Here is a 26,386-nt window from a genome sequence, read left to right on the forward strand (position 1 = left end):
TCTTTACATTTCTGGATAGCGTTAAGGAAACCCCCACGCACAGGCTGATAATCTAATTCATTCTTTCCATAGTCCTGGTCATCGCTTACCTTTTGGGCACAAGTTTAGGCCAGGGCACAAAGCCCTGCTCTTGTGGAGCTCACAATTAATTTTCTATTATAATTCAAAAAAGAATATGAAGCCTTTCCCTTCTCAAAGCTACCAATAAGCATCGCTTCCTTCTCCCTCATGAAAGAAATACACTTTTCTTTCAGGGCTCAGTCCTGTGCTAGACATGGTGCGCTAGAGCCCGGGTGATTCTTTTCAGTGGGAAGCCACGACTAATAGCGGGAGAGCCCCCAGAGAAGAGTTAAGGGTCAGACCAAGGCCCGATTATAATGAGTGGGAGGGGCGAAAAGAGAGGAAAGGTCACCTCGGGAAGATCTGTGCAGAGAGGCTTTATGCGAGACGGGACACTTGAATGGATGGGAAGGAAGGGGGAGGATTTGGTGGGATGGAAAGAAGGGAGGAGACCATAGATGTAACCTAAGCGCTCGGGGGTCAGTACATGTTGGCCAAATGAATGGGCACCTGGGATGGATGTGTGGTGAGTCTTACTGTTTGGGATAGCTGTCTTGCCAAATGGGGTTAGAGTTGGGCTTCCGAAAGCTGGTGCCTCTGAGCATGATCTTGAATGATTTGCCCCATAGCCACTCGGCTTCCAAGGTAGGAATGATCCAGTTAGTTCTGTGGCCCCTGTGGGGTGCTGTGCTGTTGGAGCCACAGCGGATCAAAGGGCAGGGGAAAGAACACCAAGGCATCAAGGTGGCTGTTTGATGTGCCTGGCCGTTGGCAGGGATTGGGCTGAAATTGCATCCTCTACTCAAATAAGGTCTATTAGCCACTGGTGACTTTTGATCCCCTACTGATCTAGGGGAAGTCAAATTGACAACCCCTAGTTAAAAGAAGCTGTTGTGCATTATTGATGCTCCCAGGAATCTGGTCACTCTGTTCTCTTCCTGCAGTGCTTCTCACAGAAGTGCCTGGAGCTATTTGAGAGAAGGGTCCTACATGAATTATTCTTTAAAAACAGAAACATATTTCCCTCCACCGTCTCTGCTTCCCAAGCACCCTGCTGCCTTCAAAAGATGACTTAGTAGGAGACTAACAGGAGGGGTAGCATGAGTTCAAGTCAGGAGAAAGAAAGCCTGAGCCAGCCAATGGGAAGGAAGAACTCAGATTGTGTTCAGTTTTGCCCATTTGGGCTTGATCTGGGACTCAAAGTGGCTTCTCTGGGTTTTTATTTCTTCTCTCTAAAATCAGAGCAACGATGTCCTCTCCTTCCTCCCGCCTTCATGGAGGCTATTTTAAACTATTATGAGAAGATAATTTTCATTTTTTCCTTGCTAATTTTGTGTGTAGGCAGTTGCCTATGTCTGATGTACTTGGAGAGCTACCCACTACCCTTAGCCCACGTCTCTTTTCTGTTCCCTGCAGAATTGCTGGAAATTCATCAGAGATTCATTATCTTCTCCCTTCATGCCTCTTCCAAACATATAAGCACTCTGATTTTTTAGTTATTAACACTTGAGGGAGAATTTTTCTTAGAGGTCTCTCTTTGATGACTTTAGAGTCAGAAGGTTCCCGAGAATACAGGAACAGGAAGGAAGAAGAGGAGGGACCCTAAGGGCCAAGGTTGCAGAAGGGGAGAAGCGGAATCCTGAAACAACTTTCTTGAAGAGCTGAATCTTGCCAGAAGCCAGTTCCTGGGGTTCCCTTTTGCCTGCATGAATGGCAAGTTGCCCTCACCAGGGTGGTGACAGCTCATTGGGGTCACTGGGGTTGGACAGACCTGGGCACGCATGACTCAGCCACTCATTGGCTCTGTGGCATGGGGAAGGTTACCTTAACTTTTCAGTCTCCTCATTTGCAAAGTACAGGTGATAACAGCTATCTTCTTCAAAATGCTCTGGTCTAGCAGAGAAACCAGGACAAGGAAACCATTCGTCCAGCATGCTTTCCAGTCCCACAGACTCATCTGATTTACTGAGCAGTCTTTACATTGACAGCTCAAATCAGAGGGAGGGATTTATTCAGTGGATGAGGTGGACAAAAACCGGAAGCAGGAAGTGGTGACCCTGACTTCCCGTGTCTGTCCTTTCTCCAAGGTAGGAGACCTTCAGCTCTGATAAGAGATGTGCCTAGGGACAGACATGGCATTAGTGACCCCTCATAGACAAGTGTAACTTGTCTGCTGATGGCTCCTGGTTTGGGTGGTTGGCGTGCCTGGCCTGGCGTGTCCTGTTCCCTGACCAGGCCCCAGCCCTGATGTCGCAGCACCCTCCAGGCACTCCCCTCGCTCCCCATCTTGCTCCTCACAGTCCCTCTTACCAGAGACGTCACATCACAAGTGGGGATTTTTTTTCATCGGCTCATTTTTTCCTAAGACCCAGCTGCAAGAGTAGGGATCTGATGGTTTTTCATTCACTGCTTTAGACTAATAATAGTTAATACATACAGCTAAACTGTGATGTGATTAAAAACTGTGACAACTGTTAAATAGTCTGAATCCAGTTTCCTGATGACCTTGGGGATCCAGCTTTGGTCTTGCATTGGGATCCATTTGAGGAACAGGCTTGACTCCAGTGCACTCATGTTCCCCCACTCCTCTTCTGTCCTACCAAGCTAGTCTCAGCCGCTGGCTGGGCGCTGGATTTACTGCTTTCCTCTCCTGTTCTCCCTTAGGGTCCAGTCCTGATCTGTACTAATGGCATGCAATTCTGTAAAACATTTTGCTTAAATGCCAAATTACTTGTAATTCCAGTGTGAGTTTCTGAAATTTTATTTGGATGCTAAGAGAAAAAAAAAAAAAAACACAACAAAACTTGGACTGATTTTGAATGCCTTGCTTTTGTTACATCTTGCAGATCTTTTCCACATTCCTGTTCAACACTCGGAAGAAAAATTGCCTCTCTGTACAACAGCTTTACTAGTAAACCATTAAAAGAACACATTTTTCCTCCTCTGATGAACATGCTAATATTTTTTAATTTTTGTAAGTATATATCTGTCATGAGTTTGCCTATATATATATTTTCCCAAAGAAAGGACTTGCTGCACTTAAAGTTACCCGTATGACAATGAAAAAGGCACATTGGCTATAAAATTGTGGTTAGACTCCAATAGTCTGAAACCTATTTCACAGAGGTTTTGGGGTCTAGCGCGAATCTTATGGATAGAAAAACACGGTCTTGTGGTTGGTTTCAGTTCAGAAGCTCAGTTTGAATTAGCTGTTAACAGGGATGCCTTACTGCTTGGTATATTCTCTATTTTTTTATGTTTTCTTTTTACCTATATCCCTTGAAAGAGAAAATGGGGATCTGGGGCTGGGGATTGGTTGTTGAGAGGACTCTCTTTTCCCACGTTTTTTCTGAGTGTGGTTAGTGTAACACAGTCCTAGCCCACGGGTAATGCTCTCAGCGGGTGGTCCCTAGGGGTTTGTTGCTTCAGGCCATTTCATGGTTTGTGGCTAATGACTAGGTTTAATTTAGTGGAAAACGTAATGTTTAACATAGGTAGCAGAATACTCATTACTTTCTCCTAGACCCCCTTATCTTTTTAGGGGAATGGTCTCCTTTGTTTTTAGCTGGAGATGAGGATAAGCATGGCCCGTCACACTGGTGCTCTTTTAATATCTAGCTTTAGCTGGATGTTATACACAACTAATGAATCATTGAACACTACATCGAGAACTAATGATGTATGTTGGCTAATTGAATTTAAATAAAAAAAAATAAAATCTGGCTTTAGAGGTTTTGTTGTTTTGTTTTGTTTTGGCAACTTTCCTGTGGGCTGTTCCTCGTTTATAAAATAGAACACTTTGCTAGGAATTTAACATGGTAGCTTACAATCTAGAAACAGTGTTAACCATAAGACTAATTTTGTGTGTGTGTGTGATTAAAAGACATGGAATTTGGCTCTGGGTTTTGATAATGAATTCTACTTTCCAGTCAAAGCACCATTTCTTGTGGATTTAAAGAAACCGGAGTTAAAGATTCCTCACACGGTGAACTTGTATATCAGAGTTGAACCTGGGGTGATTCTGGGAATCTGGTGAGTGCGCTAATGGACACTGGGTTGCTTGATGGGCATGGTCTTCATGTTACAAGGGCAAGGGTGAGCAGTGCTGGGCTAGCTGCCTGGGGAGAGGTTGGTGTTTCTTGGAGTAACCAGGAAGCTGTTCCATATACCTTCCCTTTGTATTGATATTTGACCTGCTTGAATTTGCTTTTCAGTAGTTTTAGCTTGGACTGAGAAGTCTTTTGGGCCCTGTGCTTTGGGTTTTTCATCAGGCCTCAAGGGCCTGGCACTGTCCCACTCTTCTGCTGTGTTCCATGCTGGCCTTCCCACACTGTTCCAGAACAGCTAGCCTCCTGGCTCCCCAAGCCACGCTCTTGCAGAATATGCTCTGTGTGCCACATTTCTAGGTCTCTGCTCCCTCTGTTTGCCTACCTTATCTTCAGGGTCTCAGTTTAAATGGTAATGTGATAATTTTCAGAGAAGCCCTTCCTCGTCTCCCATTTCAGGCACAGGTGGCAACCTGTGCTTGTCCCTTACGGCATTTTTCCCCACTGTAGTTAAATAAACGTTTGTGCGATTATTCGGTTAATATTTGTCTTCTTTACAAGACTATAGCTCTTGTAGGTGACTTTGTTGGTGCATTTTCTTTTTTAAATGTTTAAGAAATATTTTATTCATTTATTTGAGAGAGAGAGTGAGAGAGAGAGAACCGAGAAGGGGAAGGGACAGAGGGAGAAGCAGGCTCCCCACTCAGCAGGAAGCCCGATGTAGGACTCAATCCCAGGACCTCGAGATCATGACCTGAACCAAAAGTAGCTGCTTAACCAACTGAGCCACCCAGAGGCCCCCTCTTTTTTCTTTTCTTTTCTTCTCTTTTTCTTTCTTTCTTTCTCTCACTGGTGGGTTTTCATTGCTTGGGACAGCATACAAAAAAAAAAAAAAAACCACTCAGTTGTCAAAATCATGAGCATTCTATTATCTTTTTTTTGCTATTCTATTGTCGACATTTTTTGTTTGGTTCTACTTCTTGTTCTTGGCTGCCAGTTTCTTAGTGTCCTGTTTTATATTTCCTTTCCCTGACTTTAAATATGTCATCATAGAATGTTTAGGAACCAATATGGGTTCACATAACTTCCTCCTAATCTGCACAGTCCAATGCAGCGAACAGTGTTGGAATTTGAAAATCTTTTTATTTGCTGTTCTTGCCCTGGCTTACCAAGCTGGCTGGGATGCCAGTCCTCTTAGTCCAGAGGCCCTGGGGTTCGATGTCAGCCTTTTTGCCCCTAAAGGGTTGAGAAGCCTGAAGATTTATTATTACATGGTCAATTTTCCAGGTCCCCCTGTGACATGTCATATGGCATTGTTTTATCTTCAGGAGTCGTTCACTGGTTTAACAGGTGGAGGGACTGGAGCTCAGGCAAGTGTTTAACCCCACAAGGTCACTGTTTCTTGAATAGGAGAGCTTAGTTTCATATTTGTTTTCCCCCACCTGAACTGGTCTCCCTTTAAATTCTTTCAGCTTGTTTCTTTAGCCAAACCAATAGCAGGTGGCAAATACCTCTTGTCTTTTACTTGTTTCCACTCAACGGACTGGATTTCCATGGACTACACCTAAGAATTGTAGTCTTAGAAGATTAGTGGATGTAGGAGTCAGGAGGACTTAAACAGTAAATGGTTAAAAGGGGTTGTTTCTGTGCATGGGGGAGGGGGGGTAGAAAAGTAGTGATTGTCACTGTAAGATGTTTGTAGTATTATATTTTAATTTTTATCATGTGCATGCATTACTCAGAAACTTCCACTATGTATATATGTATACTTATACATATATATATACATATATACATCAATGTATGTAATGTATACATTGATAGGTATATATATGTATAAGTATACATATATGTATATGTATGTATGCATACATATATTATATGTATGTATTATATATAATATATAAGTATGTATACATACATATACCCATACACACATACATGTATATATAATGTACATATATTGTACATATATGTATATATAATGTATGCATAACGTAATGTATAAATGTATACCTACAAATGTATATAAATGTATTTGATTGACATGAGGAGGGTTTCAGACTTTGGCAAGGAGAGCAAATTCTATCTGTACATTTGTTAAAACGTTTCTTTGTTCTTTAGGCACACAGTTCCCAGCTGCCGGGGGGAAGATGCTAAGGGGAAGGACCGCGGCTGGTATGAAGCAGCCCTTCAGGATGGCAATCCAATTATTGTTTATCTTCACGGCAGCGCAGAACACAGGTCCGTGTCTTTGCTTGTTTATTGTTTTTTGTTTTTTTTTTCTTTTCTTTTAAGACAGAGGGAGCATTTCAGTCCTGTGGGGGAAGGAAAGGAGGCAGAACTCCCTTTTTGACCCTGTAAATATGCCTCCACATATATTTTTTTCCCCTTTGTTGAAATTTGAGTGTGTTCTGGCAATAGGCTTCTCTTAAAAAAAAATCTATATATTCTGTATGTAGACTAATGTCAACATTTAACTGAAAGGTAGACCAACTTCCAAAATTCGGATATTGGTTTCCAAGAAGCCAGTAGTTCCTTTAGTCCCAAAGAGTGCCCAAAATAATGAATTGAGCCTATGGACGATGGGAAAGGGAACAGGCATGAGAGGGGGTAAAAGGAAGAGCAATTTCCTTATCGATGGTCCCTCACAGAAGGGCCTGGGGATTCCTTGATTTGGCAGGAGTCCTGTTAATCAGATGTGTGGACTCCCTATGAGAGATCATCTGGAATTCTGACCGTTGCTACTGGGAACCATCTGACTGGTTCTAGTCTAGAAGACTGATGCCTCAGCCCACCCTCTGTTGTTCCCACCTTGCTTTGTCAGGAAGAAAGCCTCCCTGGAGTCTTGATCCCCTCTGATGTGCTGCCAGGCCTCCCAGTGGGCCTGTCATTATGGTGGGTGATGATTATCAGCTGTGACTGCATGGCTTCAGGTTGGGGGAGGGGTGATGTGCCTCAGAGACCACAGACAGAGCTGTCTGCAAACTAAGTAATGAGCTCTGGAATCTGCCCCTTGGCTCCCTTGCCTATGTCCCTTTTTCTCACTGTCTTTTTCTGTCTTGATGGCTTTCTCAAGCTTTGTCTTTGCATTAGGGGCTTTCCAAAGGTGTCCATTTTAGAATGACATTTACAGAGATTTCCCATGAAATTCAACCTTTTTCAGCACGGTTGAACATTGTTCTGATTGTGCAGACTTGGGCATGGTGTTACAGTGTGTGTATTTAAAGGATCATTCGGCTCACCCATTCATGTCTGTCCCTCTGTGTCGATCTGCTGTGATCCCCAATTTACTGGCTTTGGAGTTAGCCCCAGCTTCCTCCTGTCCCCTGCCAAAAGTCTCAGCTGGCTATCAGCAGTACTGAACCAAAAGGAGGCTAAATGGGAGGTTACAGGAGCCTTGTTGAGAACAGTGGTTCTAGACTTGGGAGAAATCCTACAGGGTCCACGAACCTCCTCCCAAAATTGTACTAAAAATTTCAAAATTTCAAGTGTGGATACATTTTTCTGGGCAGTGGGTCCATAGTTTTAATCTTATGTTCAAAGGACTTCATGATGCACTGAAGCTTAAGACTTCAGTCTTTCTTTTTTTTTTTTTTTTTAAAGATCTCATCCATCTATTTGACAGAGAGAGACCACCAGTAGGCAGAGGCAGGCAGAGAGAGAGGAAGGGAAGCAGGCCCCCCGCTGAGCAGAGAGCCCGATGCGGGACTTGATCCCAGGACCCTGAGATCATGACCTGAGCTGGAGGCAGCAGCTTAACCCACTGAGCCACCCAGGCGCCCCTTAAGACTTCAGTCTTAAAGTTTTTGGCTCTAAGACAAAAATTCAAAGGTTTTTTTAAAAGAATCCTCTGCCTTTTCAATCATCCTTGTCTCTCCTTTATTAACATGGTTAATAGAGAGTAGATGATATGGTTATTTTGGGAAAAAGTGTTTCTTGTACCTCTAGCCTTGCAAGTCTCCTTCACTTCCTCTTGAACTTAATGGCAGAGTCAACTACGGACAGGTCTTGGCTTAATGAACATCACTCTATCATCCTTTGTTCTGAAAAGCCACTTTCTGGAACTGATTTTCCTTTAGCTTCTAAAAGTATCCCTAGAAATTAGTCTGGCTGTGTAGCAGTGAGAGGAGGTGAATTATCAGTAATTCCTCACATGCCTCTGTTGAGAAGCACTAGCCATCTGGGCGACCAGCGCTCACAGAGGAATGCAGCCGCCCTGGGGAGCCATCTGTCACTCCCCCTGACACATCCAAGTGGGCTTTGACACCAAAACCCATTTCCCTTTCTTCTAGTTATTTATTTCTCTAACCTCAAAAACAAATGCTTGAGATCAGATGCCAGAAGCAGGAGAATGACTTTTATTGAATTTGTCATTGTAATTCCTAATTCTTGCTCTCTGTTTTAACCTCCTCCACAGGGCAGCTCCTCACAGACTTGAGCTAGTAAAGGTATGTCTGAAGGGGCTTCGAGTACCCACCCACTTTACATCTGTTTTTTTCTCTTATGGGCTACAGCCATAGATCTTCCTCAGCCCTCAGCAGGGGGATGTACCGAGAGCTCCCAAGGGTGGGACTCAAGGTCCTGCCGTGACCACAGGGCATCAGAACAAAAGTGAACATTCTTGATTCCCCAAACACTTTCATAAATACATTGCCTTCATCACCAGATGGAGTTGAAGACTCTCTTTATTGGCTTTTCCTGAGGGCTGGGGGAGGGTTGTGAGAGTATATTAAATGTGGAAGTTATTCCTGTGAGAAACAGCCTTTTTTTGTGGGACAGAGGATAAATACACAGAATGTCTGCTGTTAGAGTCATTCAGGCTCTGGCTTCAGCCCCATAGAAGGTTTTGCATGTGGGTTGGTGGCCACACTCCTCTTCTCGCTAGCCTGCTACACGATGGCAGCTTGTTGGGGCGGCCCCTGCTTTTCCGAGCGTGAGGGAGACGCAGCCATGGCTGACTCACAGCTGGTAGTGCAGCTATCTGTTTATCTTCTCCCACACCCCAGTTGGGTAATCTCTCCCTCAGGTGACCAGGCTGCTGGTGCACTTTTTGATCAGTGCTTGTGCTCTGATATTTCCTCCCACACGCCAGGCCAGCTCCCACCTCAGAGCCCTTCCCTGGTATAACAGCCCGAGTGGGGCCCCGCATCCTGCGAGGCCCAGTGTGCCCAGCACCTCCTTCATCCTCCCTCCCTGGCTCAGACAGGAGGCTCCTCCCCTGTGGACTCCTCACTTTCTTCCCCGCCTTCCCAGAGCTGACTCTGGTGGGTGGTGGGCTGGGTGCAGTTCTGCCTGGGATGATAATGTGTATTAATTTTTAGGTTTCCTTTCCACCCTGCACCTCACTCTTTGCCCTCTCTACATGGGATGGTGGTGAGGCTGATGTCCATGAGAACGTGTGTTTGTTTTTTTTTCTCCCCCACTCTTTGCAAAGCTGAATTGTATAGTCCCTACATGCCCAGAAAGGAAGAATCATAGATTTAGGTGTGAAAAGGAGCCAGGGCATCCTTGTGGTAGTTGGGATGGGAAGGGAAGGTATGATAAGACTTCTTCCTCCAGGAAGATTCTGGATACCTTGTGCCTTCGTCATCATCCCCCACCCTGACCAGACTTCCGTAGCCCTTGGTTCTCCTCTTTAGATGGGGTGATTTCCTTTAAAAATCAAGTCTTTGCTATCATGTTGTCCTTCCTCCCTTTCTTCCTCCACTCCCTCTCTCTCATTCATTTCTTTTGTCACTTCAGTCACCCAGTACAGCTGTTTTCAACCTAGTTGTCTTTATCACTTTATATAGTTTTATGTTATTATGATTATATCTATATGTAATTCTACATTGTTGCTCTTTTACTTAATACTATGTGCATACTATGTTATAAACATTCTTCCATGGTTTTCTGTAGTTACCATAGTTACCAATTTAAAAGGTGATCCTTCTCTACTATATTTGTAGGCAATTGTTTATTTAACGATTCCACTGTTGCTAGATACAAGATCTTCCCCCCTAAAATCATTTCAGTGATGTTGCTAGAGAAAACTTGAAGCATTTAGTTTCTTCTTTTTTTGGACTTTTTTTTCTTAGAGATAAATTTTTAGAAGTCAGATTTGTTCTCAAGTTGTTTCACCAAGTGGTCTTTCCATCTACAAACGATGCCACAAATGATGCATGGATATTCCCACTTCTGGGATGCTTAACTGCTCTGTGTCCTGTATCACTGTTCTGGAGGCAAGGCCATTTAAATTGATATAAAAGAGTTTCCTTTAGTTCGTAAGTATTAGCTGAATTTGCATTGAAAGACTCCTGGGGAAACTCAGCTCCCCACATCTGTGCTGTGGCAGGGGAAGCACGGTGTTGGGACAGAAGCAGACCCAGGTGTGAGTCTTGGTTCTTTCTCTAGCCATCTGGGTGACCAGGAACGAGTTACTTAAACCCTTAGGACTCCGTTTCTTTATCGCTAAAATGGGGATAATACCTACCTTTAGGGATTATTGTGAGGATTAAATAAAGTTATAGAAGTATCTTCACTGTACATTTTTGTCCCCTCTTCTTTGTCTATCATTGAAATTCACTTCATTTAAAAGGACGTCATATTCTTTTTTTTTTTAGTTTAATTTAATTTAATTTTCAGTATTCCAAAATGCATTATTTATGTACCACACTCAGTGCTCCATGCAATATGTGCCCTCCTTAATACCCACCACCAGGTCCTCCTGACCCCCCACAGCTCTCCCCTCCAAAACATTCAGTTTGTTTCTCAGAGTCCACAGTCTTTCATGGTTTGTCTCCCCCTCCAATTTCCCCCAAATTTCTCTTCTCCATCTTCCAATGTCCTCTGTGTTATTCCTTATGCACCACAAGTAAGTGAAACCATATGATAATTGACTCTCTCTGCTTGACTTATAGGACGTCATATTCTTGCCTCGTTCATCCACATGGAGCATGGCCATGGTTTCATCTAATCAAGCAATCTCTTTATTTTTGATTGACATTAACTCTTTATCTGTTCACATTTAATATAAATATCTTCCCATTATTTGACTGCCTCTACTACAACTCTGTAGGCCTTTTGTTCTCAAGCGAATTCTTAAAATGGACATTTGCTTTGTACCAACTTCAATACTTTCATCTAACGTCATCTTCCAACAGTCCTGAAGGAGCTGAAGGAGCTACTATTCTTTTTCGCTTTTCAGAATACTGTTTACCTCTTCAGATGTTAGGTGGCTCAAGGTCACAGAGCCAGGGCAGAGCCAGGGTGTGTCCAGGCTGTCTGACCTGCTCTGGCCGCCCCCACCCCACCCCCAACCCCCGCCGCCCCGCCTCCCTTTTTTCCCTTTGAGTCTGACCTTCTCACATTTGAGGTCAAACAGCAGATTTCATCTATTCCCTGCCTAGGAAACCAGCGCAATGAGGATTATGGAAGTGTTGAGGAGGTTATACCCCCTTTTCAGTTTACACCTTCTAATCACAATGATAACCTCTCCTTTATCATCTAGATGCTGAGCAATGGTGGCTTTCACGTCCTATCTGTGGACTACAGAGGTGTGTGTGAAGAACAGTATATAAAGACTTTTCAATAAGCCGGGGGGCTTTTGATAGCCCTCCTTTTGGAGGTAGTGATACTTGTGCTCGCTTTTCCTTACCACCAGGGTACGGGGATTCCACGGGAGAGCCCACAGAGGAGGGGCTGACCACGGATGCTGTTTGTGTTTACGAGTGGACCAAGGCGAGAAGTGGTACCACACCTGTGTGTCTCTGGGGCCACTCTCTGGGTACAGGGTAAGTGGGGTCTGAAGATGGCTTTTTTGGGGGGGGCAGTCCTTGGGGCTTTGGTGTCATCAGAGGCAGCGATGAGCAGAGGAGGGAACACTGAGCTGGGAGGTGGAGCTCTGGTTTCTCTCACATCCCACATGTGGCTAGAGACATTGCCATCTCAGCGTGCCTGTTTGTAATGCAGGGGACGGTGTAGCTCTGTGGTTATCTAGGACACTGAAGCCTGTTCCAGAACTCTCTCTGAGAGTATTAAAGGAAAGGATTCCTAATTTAGGGCCAGTGGAACCCCCTGAAGTTGTATGTATGTTCCTACCACAGGGTCCAGAACTTTCATTAGATGCTTATATCAGATGTTACATTTTGTACTGTTTACCTGACTGTTAAGTCATTGCTTCACATCTGTACTAATTTTCATTGCTTTACAGAGTTGCAACAAATGCTGCAAAAGTACTAGAAGAGAAAGGTACTCTACAATGCTTCCATGTATCACGTCTTGGCTTGGGGTGGGGAAGAAAAGGTAGCCTACGGACTGTTGTGCGCACTCGGAACACAGAGATACCTAGAGCACCCTGACCTTAGACAATCGCTGATTGTGTAATAAACCTTCTTTTTTCTATTTAATATAAAACAATAGTTGCCTTTCAAGGTCATGAAACACTCAGGAAGAGTTAAAATCTCCCTTGAAAAACCCTTCTTGTGAAGTAAATGTTCCTGTGGAGTGACTTGGATCATGGGAGAGGAAAACGCCCTTTATGAAGTCACAAGCAGGACTTGCTTTCTGCAGCTTGTCTTTCGTGACATGTATGTCAGCCTTTCCCAGTGTTCTGAGCTCAGCCTGTCTCAGATTCCCTAGAGATGCTTGTTCTAAATGCTGGTTTCCTGGACCCTAGCTGTTTCCATGAGTTAGAATCTCTGTGAACAGGACAAGGTGATTTCATCAAAATCAAAAGCTTGCTTTGTTTCTTAGGCTTGTCAATACTGGTCAGGCTGAGTTATGTGAACATTTAAAGCAAGTCACCTGCTATCCACAGTCTTAATTAATTATGGAAATAAAGCAGACATTATTTCCTGCTCCTTTAAGCACTCATAGCTCTCTGTGGACACTTCCTGCACAGTGTTGACAATGTTGTATTATCTGACCTAAATTCCCATATAAATGAATACTTCACTTCTTGGAGGATAATGCAATTCCATTTACATCCCTGACTTTGAACTCTTGCTATCCTGTATTTTACTTTTCTCTATAATACGCACTCCATAAAATGTTATTGCTCTTACCTTATAAAGTCAATATCTAGATTTACCCTTTTCTTTGCTTTTTATTACTTCTCGCATTTCTGGGCTTCCACTGGGGATTTTTGTTCTGCCTATCTATCTGTGGTGAAGAATTCCCTCAGCTTTGGTCTGAAAATATCTTTTGTTTTGTCTTCATTTTTGAAAGATATTTTCATCGGGCATAGAATTCTTCGTTGGCAGTTACTTTATTTCAACACTTTGAAGATGTTGTCCGTTTGGTTCTGGCTTTCAGTGTTCCGTTGGGAAGTCAGCTTCCAGTCGTGCTGCTGCTCCTTTGAAGATAATTACTTTTTCTTCAGGCTATTTTTGAGGTTTTCTTTTTGCTTTGTTTTTCAGCATTTTTACTTTGATTTTCCTACATGTGGGTTTGTTAGCAGTTATCCCGCTTGGGGTTCATAGCACTGTAATAACTCTGGCTTGATATTCACCCATCTTGGAAAATTGGTCATTTATCTTCAAATATTGTGCCTACCCCATTCTTCATCTTCTCTCCCCCAGGACTATAATTATATGTATCTTTTTAGATCTGTTCCCATGTCCTGTATGTTTCCAATATTCTTTTTTGGGTTTTCCAGACATTTTTCTCCTTGTGCTTTAGTTTAAAATTTTTCTTTTGACATATTATATCGTTCACTATGTAATATCAAATAAAAAAATACTTTATGATTTTACACTTGCTTATTTACAAGTTAAAGTCCGTATAGGATAATAGCAATATCTAGATCCTTTGATCTATTTCCATTACTTGTTTTTTGTTTTGTTTTTGTAATTTTGGCCTCTTTATTTTATTTTTGTATGTCTAGTTTTTTTTTTTAAAAGATTTTATTTATTTATTTATTTGACAGAGAAAGAGAAAGAGAGAGAGAAAGCACACAAATAAGGGGAGTGACAGGCTGAGGGGGAAGCAGGCTCCCCATGGAGGAAGGGGCCTAACATGGGGCTCCATCCCAGGACCCTGGGATCATGACCTGAGTGGAAGGCAGACAATTAACTGACTGAGCCACCCAGGTGCCCCTCTCTAGTTATTTTTTATTAAATGCTAGATATTGTTTATGGAAATTATAGAGATAATTTGAGGGCCTAGGGATAATATTATCTTTTTCCAGACAAAATTTACTTTTTTCCTGAAAAGCAGTTAAAATAGGGGGAAGATCATCTTAATCCTATCAGAAATTAAGCTGATTTGAAGCTGGGCTTTAGTCTCTAAGAGGTCTGGTCCAGTTTTAGTTCATCATTACTCTCAGGGTGTAGTCCTTTGAAGTCACCAAAAGCTTGAGAAATTTATTAGAGTCCTCCTTCTTGTCAGCTTCCAAACTCTAATTTTTGTCTTTTGGTCCTGTGGGACTGCTGAAATTCTGTCTAGTTCTAAGCCTCTAAGAGCAACCACTACTGTTGCTTTCAAAGTTTCAACTGCTTTGAGGGGGAAAAACTTCTCAAACTCTCACGGATTTTTTTTTTCTTTTGGTGTTGGCTCTCAAAATCTCATTGATTTAATAGCCTTCAGATGCCTTCAAACATATACATATACATACAGTAATCTTCTCTTAGTCCTGGGGGATATGTTCCAAGACCTACAGTGGATGCCTGAAACCACAGATAATACCAAGCCCTATATGTACAGTGTTTTTCCTATATGTGTATACCTATGATAAAGTTTAATTTATCAAATAGGCACAGTAAGAGATTAATAACAACATACTAAAATAGAACGATCATAAAAATATACTACAAAAGAAGTTATGTGACTGGGGTCTCTCCTAATATAACTTATTGTACTGTACTCATTGTTCTTGTGATGACGTGTCATGATAAAATGCCTCCATGATGAGATGAAGTGAGGTGAATGATGTAGGCATTGAGATGTAGTGTTAGGTTACTACTGATCTTCTGACAGTATGACAGAAACAGGATTATCTGCTTCTGGACTTCTCTTGATTGCAGATAACTGAAACTGTGGATAAAGGGGGACACCTGTGTACATATACGGATACATATCCCCATCTGACACACCTTTTCTAATTGTTCTTAGAGGAGTGTTGAACAAAACAACCTAGTCAGCCTCTGGTACATTCCTAACCATGGGCTGCAGAATGCTCTTCCTTCCTATAGTACTTTGCTTTCTTAAATTATCCAAGTCATGAAAACCTGGCTGTGTCCTAGAAGGTAGTGATTTTCAACTATCATGTACATAGAAATCTCTTGGGGTGGGGGTGCCCACTTGAAAACACACATTCTCACTCCCCTTCCTGAGATTCTGACTGATTCAAGTCTAGTGTGGAGTCCAGGAATTTGCATTATTAACAAGCTTCACAAATAACTTTGGTTCAGGTAGTTCATGTATAGGACCTTGAGGACTCCTTGTTTAGAAAAGGTAGTATTTAAATATGATCGGATAGTTATTTCTTTTTTATTATTTTCAAGGATTCCCAGTTGATGCTCTTATACTGGAGGCTCCATTTACCAACATATGGGTTGCAAGTATTAATTATCCCTTGTTAAAGGTGAGTCTCTAAACCGTCTTCACAAGACGTGAACGTGTAGGCGATTTCTGCACACTTACGTTTATTAACCATTTTCTTTTCTTAACTAGTATTATATATTTCTAAGTTATTTTTTACCTGAGACAGGTTTTTAGCCAGCTGCTATTGAAGGAGGGCACAATGGCTTTTGGATTTTGTAGTTCTTCTATTTCTTCTAATAGGTTGAGATAATGGCTTATTAAGAGCCAAAGCTTTTTTCCCCTCCTCTTCATTTAACTCTACCTTTTATCATGTAGTTTTTAAATAGACTTGACTTAGGTTAGTTCATTATTTTTCCCTTTTAAAGTGAAAATATGCCTCTCCTATATAATTTTTAGCTCTATGATTGTCAGCCATATATTTATCATTATTTTATGATTTTAAAAAAGTCTTTAGAGAATTCAAGGAAGCTGCCAAGTGGTTTTACACAGTAGCCCAGGTAGAGAAGACAATCTTTCCAAGAAGATAAAGTTTAAAGAACTAGGCAACAAGATCTAGTTTTTTTAAAATCTGTTGTGCAGATTATCCTAATTTCATCCCATGCCTGACGCTCAACTGCTTATAGACATACCGCCTTATAAATGTTAGTCAATGAGCCAGAGAAAGAGAGAGAGAGAGAGGATTCTCAGAGGGAATACATGACCCCAAATTTTTGAACTTTGATAATGTTAGGAGGCATTTTAAGGGTACTTTAATACAGCTGCCTACTTTTGGAAACTTTTTTGTAATAAATCAGCATAGAACTTTCTGAATTTGCTTAACTATTTCAGGAGAAGGTAGCTCATTACTTCCTGGGACAGCTAATTCACAGACCACATCTTCTTGAAAAATGCCTGTATTAAAAGCTCCATCTCGATACAGAAATCCCCTCTATAATAAAAAATACTGAATGCAGAGTAATTTGAGATAATGAAGCACTTTCAATTGGTTTTAGGCAATTAAGTATACATTTTAAGGTAACCACTAATTGAGCACCTATTATTATATTCTAAGTAATTACTTATAAATTCATTAATTTGTACGGATAAATCAGATACAATCCATGTATTTTGCTTCTTTTTTGAAATTCTAATTTTGAAATGAAACATGATAGGAAAATACATGATTTAACCAATAATTATGAACTGCACATCCATGTAACTAACATTTTAAGTCCAGAAGTTAGCAACACTAGCCCCTCCAGAAGTCTCCTGTAAGTCACTTCCTAATCCAATTAGCCTCCCCTTAGATGTAATCCTTAGACTGAGTTCAATGGTAAACATATCCATGCTTTCCTTTATAGTGTTACCATCTGCATGTACATCTCTAAGCAATATAATTTTGTTTTTGAACTTTATATAATTAGTAGAATTATAGAGGATGTATTCTATGTTTTTCAGTCAACATATATTTGTGGGATTTTACCCTAGAGGTATAGTTGTAGTTTGATTGCTTTCATTGCTATATAATATTTTATTATATAAATATACAATTTATTGACTTATTGTTTATGGACATTTGAGTTGCTTTCTACTTGAGGTAATTAACAACACTGCTGTTATGAATGTTCTTGAACATGTATCCTGCAAACATGGTACATATTTCACTGGAGTATACCCTAGGAGTGGAATTGCTGGACAGTAAGATATGCATATGTTTAGCTTTAGTAATTAGAGTGCCAACCAGTTTTCCAAAGTGACTCAGCCACTTTATTCTCCCTCCTGTTGTATATGAGAGTTCCAATTGCTTCACATCCTTGTCCTAGTATGGATATCTCATTGATTAATGAAGCTGGGATTTTTTTCATGTTTATTAGTCATTTAGGTATCTCTTGTGAGATATTTGTTCATGCTCATTTTTAAATTGTCTTTTTTGTTGTAGTTTTTCATAGGATAAGTCATTAGAAAACTATTTGTATTGCCAGTATATTCTCTTACTTTGCCTTTTCACTCCCTTAATGTTATCTTATGATGAAGAGATATTCCTAAATTTAATGTGGACCAGTTTATCAATTATCAAAATGCAGTTAATATTTTTAAGAAAAGTGTCCTGTTCAATAAAACTGTGGATACCAAAGATTATGGAGATACCCTTCTATGCTCTCTTGTAGAAAGTCCGTTTTACTTTTTATATTTAGAACTATAATCTACAAGTATGGGTTTTTGTATGTAGGGGGTAGAAGTCCATATGGATATCCAGTTTAGTAACATTTACTAAACAAACCTTCTCTACCAATTCTGCAGTGCCAATGTTTGAATATATCAGGGCTTAATATATATGGGTTTGTTAGTAGATTCCTATTTCTTCCCCTTATCTATCTGTCTATTCTCATATGAATGCTGCATCTCCTAATTAGCATAGTTTTTTTTTTTTTTTTTTTAAAGAGAGAGAGTGAATGGAGGGAGGGACAGAGAGAGCGGGAGGGAGAGAAAGAATCCCAAGCAGTTTCCATACCCAGTGTGGAGCCCAAAGCATGGTTTGATCTCAGGACCCAGAGATCAAGACCTGAGCTGAAATCAAGAGTTGGACGCTCAACCAACTGAGCCACCCAGGAGTCCCTGATTACTGTAGCTTTATAATATGTTTTTATTATCTGTCTATGTAAGTTTTTCAGCTTTGTTCTTCTTATTCAAGATTTGTCTTGACTATTCTTTGTCCTTTGCATTTTGATGTATATTTTGGTATATACTCACCAATTTCTATAAAAAGCTTCCCAGGATTTTGATTAGAATTGCATTAGGTCTATATATAATTTGGGGGAAAATGATGCCTTTTTAATATTGAATCTTCTAATTTAGGAACATCATATTTATAAGTTTATTTTGATTGGTTGATTGAGGTTTTCTTAATTTTAGTTTTAGGTCAGGTTATCCTATAAACAGAGCCCACGACAGGGACTTGATGTTCATGATTTATTGAGAGAGTGGTCTAAAGGCAAAACCTGCAAGATCATTTGAATGACGGTTATAGGATAAGGGATGGGGAAAGAGCAGAAAGGTGCCTGGATGGCTCAGTCGGTTAAGCATCTGCCTTTGGCTCAGATCACGATCTCAGAATGCTAAGCCTGGAGTCGGTCTGCTTCTCCCTATCTCTCTGCCTGCTGCTTCCCCTGCTTGTGCTCTCTCTCTGTGTCAAATAATTAAATAAAATCTTGAAAAAAAAAAAAAAGAAAGGGAAAGAAAAAGAAAGAGCTGGACAAGATGTGACTTCAAGTAAAGTGTAGCTTTGGCCTGATCCACCTGGGACTCTAAGCTTTGAGTCAACTATAGGGGGATGCTGGTTGTTTCTGCTGTCTGCAGGGTTACACAATAATTGGGGTGTGTGTGTGACATAACCTTGGGGGCAATGGCTTCTGTTATCCAAGGCTAAGGAGAAGGGGGACAGCCAACATTTACAGCAAGAATTAGTTTTATTACTCTCTTCAAAGAACCAACTCAGACTTTGTTGATTATCTATATTGAATGCCTTCTGTTTTATTAATTTCTGGTCTTACCTTTTTTATTCCCTTTCTTCTATTTTCTTAGATTCAATTTATTATTTAAAAAATTTCTAGAGATGGTACTTGGGTAATTTATTTTCAGTATTTCCTCTTTTCTAATTTATGCTTGAAGCCATATTCTACCGAAGCCACTCTTGAGATGGATCCCACAAGTTTTCAAGTGCATTTCAATTATCATTTAGTTCAAAATATTTTATAATATTATGACTTCTTTGACCTATGGGTTATTTAGATATGTATTTTATAATTTTTATACATTTGAGGATTTGATGTTTGCTATTGACTTCTAGCTTAATTCTGCCATGATCTGAGATTTCTCTCTGTATGATTTCAGTTTTTGAAATTTGTTCAGACTTGCTTTATGTCCCAACATATGGTCAATTTTGGCATATGTTCCATATGCTTGGCAAGAATATGTTCTGTTTTTGGTGCAGTGTTCTTTATGTATCAGTTAGGTAAAGCTTACTAACCATGTCATTCAATTTTTCTGTATTTGCCCTGATTTTATTTTGTTTTTAAAGATTTTATTTATTTATTTGACACAGAGAGATCACAAGCAGGCAAAGAGGCAGGCAAGGAGAGAAGGGGAAGCAGGCTTCCTGCTGAGCAGAGAGCCCAATGCGGGCCTCAAACCCAGGACTCTGAGATCATGACCTGAGCCGAAGGCAGAGGCTTGATCCACTGAGCCACCCAGGCGCCCATGCCCTGATCTTTTGACTGGTTGTTTTATCGGTTACTCGGGGCAGATTATTGAAATATCTTGCCATGATTGAGTTTATTTCTACTCCAGTTCTGTCAATTTTTGCTTTAGCTTTTTTGAGCATATGTTATACATATGTAGAGCATACATTGAGTAAGAATGTAATTTTATATCTTCCACATGAATTGATCCTTTTTTATTATGAAATATCCTTTTTGATTAGTAATGCTTCTTGATTTAAAGTCAGCATTGTGTCTAATATATCTTTGTTTTGAATAGTGTTTGCATAATATATAATTTCTATGCTTTGACTTTAAATTTTTCTGAATTCTTGTATTTAATGCATATCTCTTGTCAGCAGTATGTAGTAGGGGTTTGTTTCCTTTTCAAACAAGCTTTGTTTGTTAATTGTAGTAGTCTATTTAACTTAGTGAAATTAGGATATATTTAGGTTTAAATCTACTTTCTTACTATGTTCTTTTCTATTTGTGCCATCTTTTTTCTATTTGTGTTTTTCGGTCTCTACTTTTTGCTTTCTCCTGACTTGCCAGCTGTGTCTTAAGGAGAAGAGTGGTGTTGACTGTCCATTTTACCTCTCTGAGATTCCCTCCTCTCTGGGATGACCAGACCACTCAAGATGCCTTGGCAGTTCTCTGACACCTTCACAGAAAGGTTTTTAAAATATTTTTTAGCTTTTCTAGTGTCTTCGGCAAAAGGTTTGGTTTGTAATGGTTCTTCTATTATTAGAAATGGGGAATCTTCCAATATTTTTAAGTTTGAAATTTACTTTAAAATGTCATGATAGGGGTGCCTGGGTGGCTCAGTGGGTTGAAGCCTCTGCCTTCGGCTCAGGTCATGATCCCAGGGTCCTGGGATCGAGCCCCACATCGGGCTCTCTGCTCAGCAGGGAGCTTGCTTCCTCCTCTCTCTGCCTGCCTCTCTGCCTACTTGTGATCTGTCAAATGGATGAATAAAATCTTTTAAAAAATAAATAAATAAAATGTCATGATATTTCAGTTTAATACCCTTATGGTTTAGAGGTAGAGGAGTTCTATAGTATCATGTTGTCTTAAAGAACCATAGCTCTGGCGTCTGACTCCCTGGGTTGGTTTCCAGGGCTGCCACTTAACAGCTGTATAGCCTTGGATTAATTGCTTTTAATGTTCTAATCTCCTCATCTATAAAATGGGGGTAATAATAATCTATTCCAAATGACTGTGAAAATAAATTTGTATATGAAAAGCATCTATAATAATGCCTGGGACAGAGTAAGCACTGAATAGCCATTAACTCTTTTTATGATCAGTGGAATGCCATAACTCTGAATATTCCTGTTAAATAAGAAAGTGTAGGTGGTGTGAGACATACAAATACAGTAAAAGACATAGGTCCTTACTCTCAAGAAGCTTCCTGTCTAGTTGAGGAAGTAGGAAATTAATGGTGGATGTAAAGTAATGGCAGAGGTTTCCATAAGTCACTTTGGAATCAATTCATTACTCAAAATAGGAAGGCAGCATGACACAGTGGGAAAAAAAAGCATGAGCTATGGAGCCAGATAGATTTGGGTTCAAATTTGGTTTTTGCCACTAACCAATTATGACCTTGGTAAGTTATTTTCCTTCTCTGAGTTTTCCCATCTTCAAATAATGGGGATGATACTGCCTACTGCCTAAGGTTGTTCAGAAGTTTAAATTAAGTGAGATAATCATTGCAAAGTACCCAGCTCCTAGCGGGGACTCAACAAATGTGTTCCCTTTTCCCACTTTTTCCATTACTAAGTAGACTAAGGTAGGTGCTAGGGTAGGATGCAGAACAGTCATTTCAGGGTAGGAAGAGTTCAGGGAAGAGAAGGGCTTTGTGTGCAGGTACGGTCAGTGAAGACTTACAGAGAGATAGGATCTAAGCTCTTTTCTTTTTTTTTTTTTTTAAAGATTTTATTTATTTGACAGAGAGAGAGAAATCACAAGTAGGCAGAGAGGCAGGCAGAGAGAGAGGGGGGGGAGGAAGCGGGCTCCCTGAGGAGCAGAGAGCCCGATGTGGGGCTCGATCCCAGGACCCCGGGATCATGATCTGAGCCGAAGGCAGAGGCTTTACCCACTGAGCCACCCAGGCGGCGCCCCTAAGCTCTTTTCTTGAAAGTAAGGGAGAGCAGTTAGGAAACACAGAGAGGAGGGCAGAGTGTGACCCAAGGCACATGGCTGGAGTGGGGAAGCTATGTGCTATAAAATACCTGAGTCCTATAAGGCTTCCATGAAAGATCTTGAACACTTGTCATCCTTTTCAATCCTCATAACAAGTCTGAGTTTGGCATCATTGCCTCCACTTAGAGCGGAGGGAAGTGCGGCTCCAAGGCTTGCCCAACTGTTATATGTCCCATAAGAGGAGGAAACAGGACTCAATCCTACATCTTCTAACTCGAGGCAGATGGATTGGAGGTGTGCAGCCTTTGGAATGAAAGATTGTGGCCAGATGTGGATGGGCTTGCTGCCAGGATGGGAGTTTCTTACTTTGTTTTTAAGAAGCTTATGTGATACTACCAAAGCTTTGTGACAATACATTTCCCATACTAGTCTTTTAAGAATATTTACTTAGCAGCATTCCAGAAGAGAGAGGAAGCAGGAAGACCAATGAGGAGCCCATCGATGTGGTCTGGGCTAGAGGGGATGGTATGACCTCTGAGTCTCAAGGAGCACCGCTGGCTGATGAGGAATGGGGTGGGGGGGTAGATTGACTTGGGCTTGCTTTCTTCTTATTCCTTTGGAATTTGAGATGAACTGCTGAAGGGCTTCTCTTATTGAATTTTCCTCAGAGAAGTCCTAATTCCAGGAGTGTTAGAATCAGGAGACAAAGACAAAAGAAACAAAACAAGAAATCTTGCCCTTAGTTATGGATAAGAGAAGGAGAAAGGAAAAGGGGCAGGACAGGCAGTGTTAGGATCTCCAGACGGCACCTGAATGCAAATCATTTGCCATGAGACCGTGCAAAAAATGCAAGCCAGACACATTCCCATGAAAATGTGGAAGCTCCTGGAAATAGCAGGCCTAGGCCAAAACTGTGAAACGGATATTCATCTTTACTGGACCCAGCTTCCCTGTTCTGTGCTAATTTCCTTACAAGGACACCAACTACTTTTTAAAAGCAGGAAAACAAATGTTTAAAGCTCATTATATTTAGAAAGATGCTATTCTCTGTATTACTACAGTTTACAGTAGAAGGCTACAACAGATGATGTATTAGAGCAGCTGACTCTCTTTCTCCCTATGATAAAGGGCAATGATTCGCAAAATCTAAAAATTCCTTCCACAATGAGCAGAATTCTTTTCTTTTTAAACTGGCCCCAGCCTACCTGTGCTGTACTCAGTTCCTTCCTTCAGCAATGTCCCATCATAGACATAGCACCTTCCTCCCCACGCCCCCTTCAGGCACAATGGAGGAAGACATGTAATACTTTTCTGGTCTTTTCTCTTGGCACATCTATTCCAAGGAATAAAATCTGAATGAAATTCAAGTCACACTACGGTGAACATGACAGAGAATAGCTTACTGTGTATGCCAGGGATATGGGCCCAGTAGATTCAGTCCATCTGCAACAAGTCTTTATTCAAGTGTCCGTTAGGTTCCAGAAATTTCCCAGGTTCTAGGAATACCACAGGGAATAAAAAAAGTTGTGGCCTGACTTCCTGTGAAGTGTATGTACTTACTGTAGGGAAGTCAGGTAGGAGACAAATACACAACAAGCTGATTTTCAGGACGAGAAGTGCTGTGACAGGGGGTGACTGGTGGGTGGATGGGGGGTTGGTAGGGAAAGTTTCTCTGAAGAAACTATCGTCTGAGCTGAGCCTTGCCTGACAAGAGGCTGTCATGGGAAAATCTGGGTCTTGAGCTGAGGGAAAGGAGAGACATGGGCCCTGAGGTAGATTCCAGCCTGTGTGGTAGATTCCAGATGTGTTCCAGGAGAAGGCAGCATGGCCCCAGGGTGGATAGGAGTGGGCTGAGTGAGAGGACAGACAGGTGACAGCCAGATTCTGTGGGCCCCAGAGCCCAAGGTGATGCAAAAAGTTAGAAAGAAGAAACAAATCATGCATAATCCCCACCATCCACAAACAATCACTGTTAACATTGTGTTTTTGCTTCCCGTGTTTCTTTAAAATACAAATAGCACCATTAACTCTATCTTCACATTTGTAAAAGAGCGGTGATAGATGCATAACCTAAAAATTGCTTCTACAGTGAACATAATTAACTAGTCTAGTTACTGAAGAGAGTATTCTGATTAGTCAAAAATTCTCATGCCAAACTATGGAAAGAGTCCAAATGTCCATCAGCTGATGAGTGGATGAAGAAGTGGTGGTTGTGTGTGTATATCTGAATAATATTCCACTGTATGTATATATATGTGTGTATATATACATATATATACACACATACACACATATATACCCCTCTCCTTTCTTCCTTTTTGTATTTTCCAATTTCCCTACAATGACATGAGTTACTTTCAAAATCATGAGGTTTTTTTAAAAAGTTGATTATATGTAGGAATTTGCTACTTTTACACTAGTATATGTTTTCATGTAGGAAAACATAACAAATGACAGAGATATAGGTCATGCTTTAATTTTTTTTCTTTTTAAAAAACAGATTTACCGGAAACTTCCAGGATTTTTACGCGCGCTTATGGATGCCCTGAGAAAAGACAAAATAGTCTTCCCTAATGATGAAAAGTAAGCTAATGATGAAAAGATGTCCATTTTTACTATATTTAGGGGATTCTGGGGGGTAACTATCATGAGACTTACTGAATGTGTAGATAAGAATTCTTAGATGGGCACTAAACTTTGAGGTAACGTGTCCACAGATTTTTAGTTTTTGATATTTTCCTCATGTCTAACTTGATGACTTATGAAGTCGATACTTTCTCTTAAGTCATAAAGGGGGTTGTAGATTTAGAGTCTACAGGACCCTTTAAAAGTGCTCTGAGAGGGTCTAGTCTAATGTCCCTTGGGGGATCCCTGACTTCTAGGCCTTGTTCCCCATGTAACCAAAACCCACTCACCATTCAGCCTTTTGACCCAACAGCAAGTCCAATGACCAGAATTTGGCAAGTTAGCCCCTCACAGCTGATTTTAAGAGTGCCTCCAAATGGGCGGTTGTTATCAGTACTTTATGTAGACACACTTGAAGGATCTAAACTTCTCAGGAGTAACTGTGAGTCACTGTGACAGGACAGATGCATATCAGAATTTGGGAAGTTTTGTTTGAGCAAGTTAAAATGAAGAACAAGTCTTCTTCATGTCATAGCCTTTCTGAATTACCAGACTAGGAGGTTGACGAGGAAGCTGATTAATCCTGTTAATCGTGTGTCCATCTGTACATTTATAGGGAAAAGTAAATGCATTGCTACAAAGAGTTCTCTTTAGTCCTATGGTAGTTCTTGCTATTTTTGAGTTTTGAGTTGTTTCATTTCTTCGATCTAATCTTTTAGTTAAAATATGCCAAATATTATGAAATAAGGTAGAATAAGGAAAAAGATGAGGTTCTTTTAACTGTACAAATTGAGTGTTTTTAGTATTTTTCTTCTTATTAAAAAAATCATACAGAAATAAATTAATTAAATACCTAATTAAATTATGTGAGTCAACAAGAGAGAGATAATCTTGCCTGGAAGAAAAAAACAGTTACTATATGAAGTTTATTACGTATGAAGTTGTCATTCCTGGGAGGAGAAGAAAGAGAGATCTTATACTTTGAGGCAAATTTCATGTTTTACTAAAGCTTTAACTTAGAAGAAGAGAAATCCCAACCTATAATTCTTTAACTGAATGCTTTTCTTTTACTTGTGCCTAGTGTTAAATTCCTGTCTTCTCCCCTTCTCATCATACATGGTGAGGATGACAAGACGGTGCCTTTGGAGTTTGGAAAGAAGGTAAACGAAGAGCTCAGTGCTGCCTGAAACATACCATATGTGTTGCACCATTTTCTCATTTAGCCAGACTTTGAGATTAGATCCCACAGGAAGGTCTCTGACATTATAAGGGATTCTGTATGCCCCTCAATGGCTATGCTTATGGTTTATATGTTCTGCATCAGTGTGCTATGCTGCGGAGCTTGAAGGAGTGTTTGTGGTGGATCCTGGCTCCTGATCTGAACACATATGTGTGGATCTACAAGGGTAGAGAAAATCCCAGGCAGCTGCATCAACCTCCATGTAGTCTCTCCCATTGTGGCTCAAAAGTGGGATTCAGTTTCTTTTCTTTTAGACAAATAGAGTGGGTCTGTCGCAGTTCCTGTCCGCTTGCAGGGAGGGCGTTGGCAAGAGAAGGATGAGGTTCTGTCAGTGTTCCTTAGCTGTGCAGCTTTTAGTTCCTTAGCTGTAGAGGCAGCCAACACTGGCAGTTGGGGAAGGGTGGTAGAAGAGTCCCTTATCTCTGACTTAATGGGACTAAGTCCCCAGGTTGGCTGTTTCTGTACCCTTTGAGGAAAATTAAACTGACCACCTTTGATGGTCAGCCTTTGAG

The 26,386-nt window shown here is 40.8% G+C and overlaps 1 protein-coding gene across 2 annotated transcripts in view; it reads left to right on the forward strand.

Annotated features, from left to right (window-relative positions):
- Positions 1–26,386, forward strand: part of ABHD12B (abhydrolase domain containing 12B) — a 63,468-nt gene that overhangs the window by 36,427 nt on the left and 655 nt on the right. For both annotated transcript variants that reach the window (XM_045069357.1, XM_004738769.3), the window contains 10 exons: positions 2,907–3,034; positions 3,990–4,092; positions 6,231–6,350; positions 8,527–8,557; positions 11,599–11,644; positions 11,752–11,881; positions 12,301–12,338; positions 15,593–15,672; positions 24,510–24,592; positions 25,716–25,794. In XM_045069357.1, the coding sequence (XP_044925292.1) occupies positions 3,007–3,034; positions 3,990–4,092; positions 6,231–6,350; positions 8,527–8,557; positions 11,599–11,644; positions 11,752–11,881; positions 12,301–12,338; positions 15,593–15,672; positions 24,510–24,592; positions 25,716–25,794 (738 nt within the window). In that variant the 5' untranslated portion in view covers positions 2,907–3,006. The remainder of the gene's footprint in view (positions 1–2,906; positions 3,035–3,989; positions 4,093–6,230; positions 6,351–8,526; positions 8,558–11,598; positions 11,645–11,751; positions 11,882–12,300; positions 12,339–15,592; positions 15,673–24,509; positions 24,593–25,715; positions 25,795–26,386) is intronic.

Source organism: Mustela putorius, unplaced genomic scaffold, assembly GCF_011764305.1.
Source record: "Mustela putorius furo isolate JIRA1106 unplaced genomic scaffold, ASM1176430v1.1 tig00000129_pilon_pilon_pilon, whole genome shotgun sequence".
NCBI classification, from domain to species: Eukaryota; Metazoa; Chordata; class Mammalia; order Carnivora; family Mustelidae; genus Mustela; species Mustela putorius.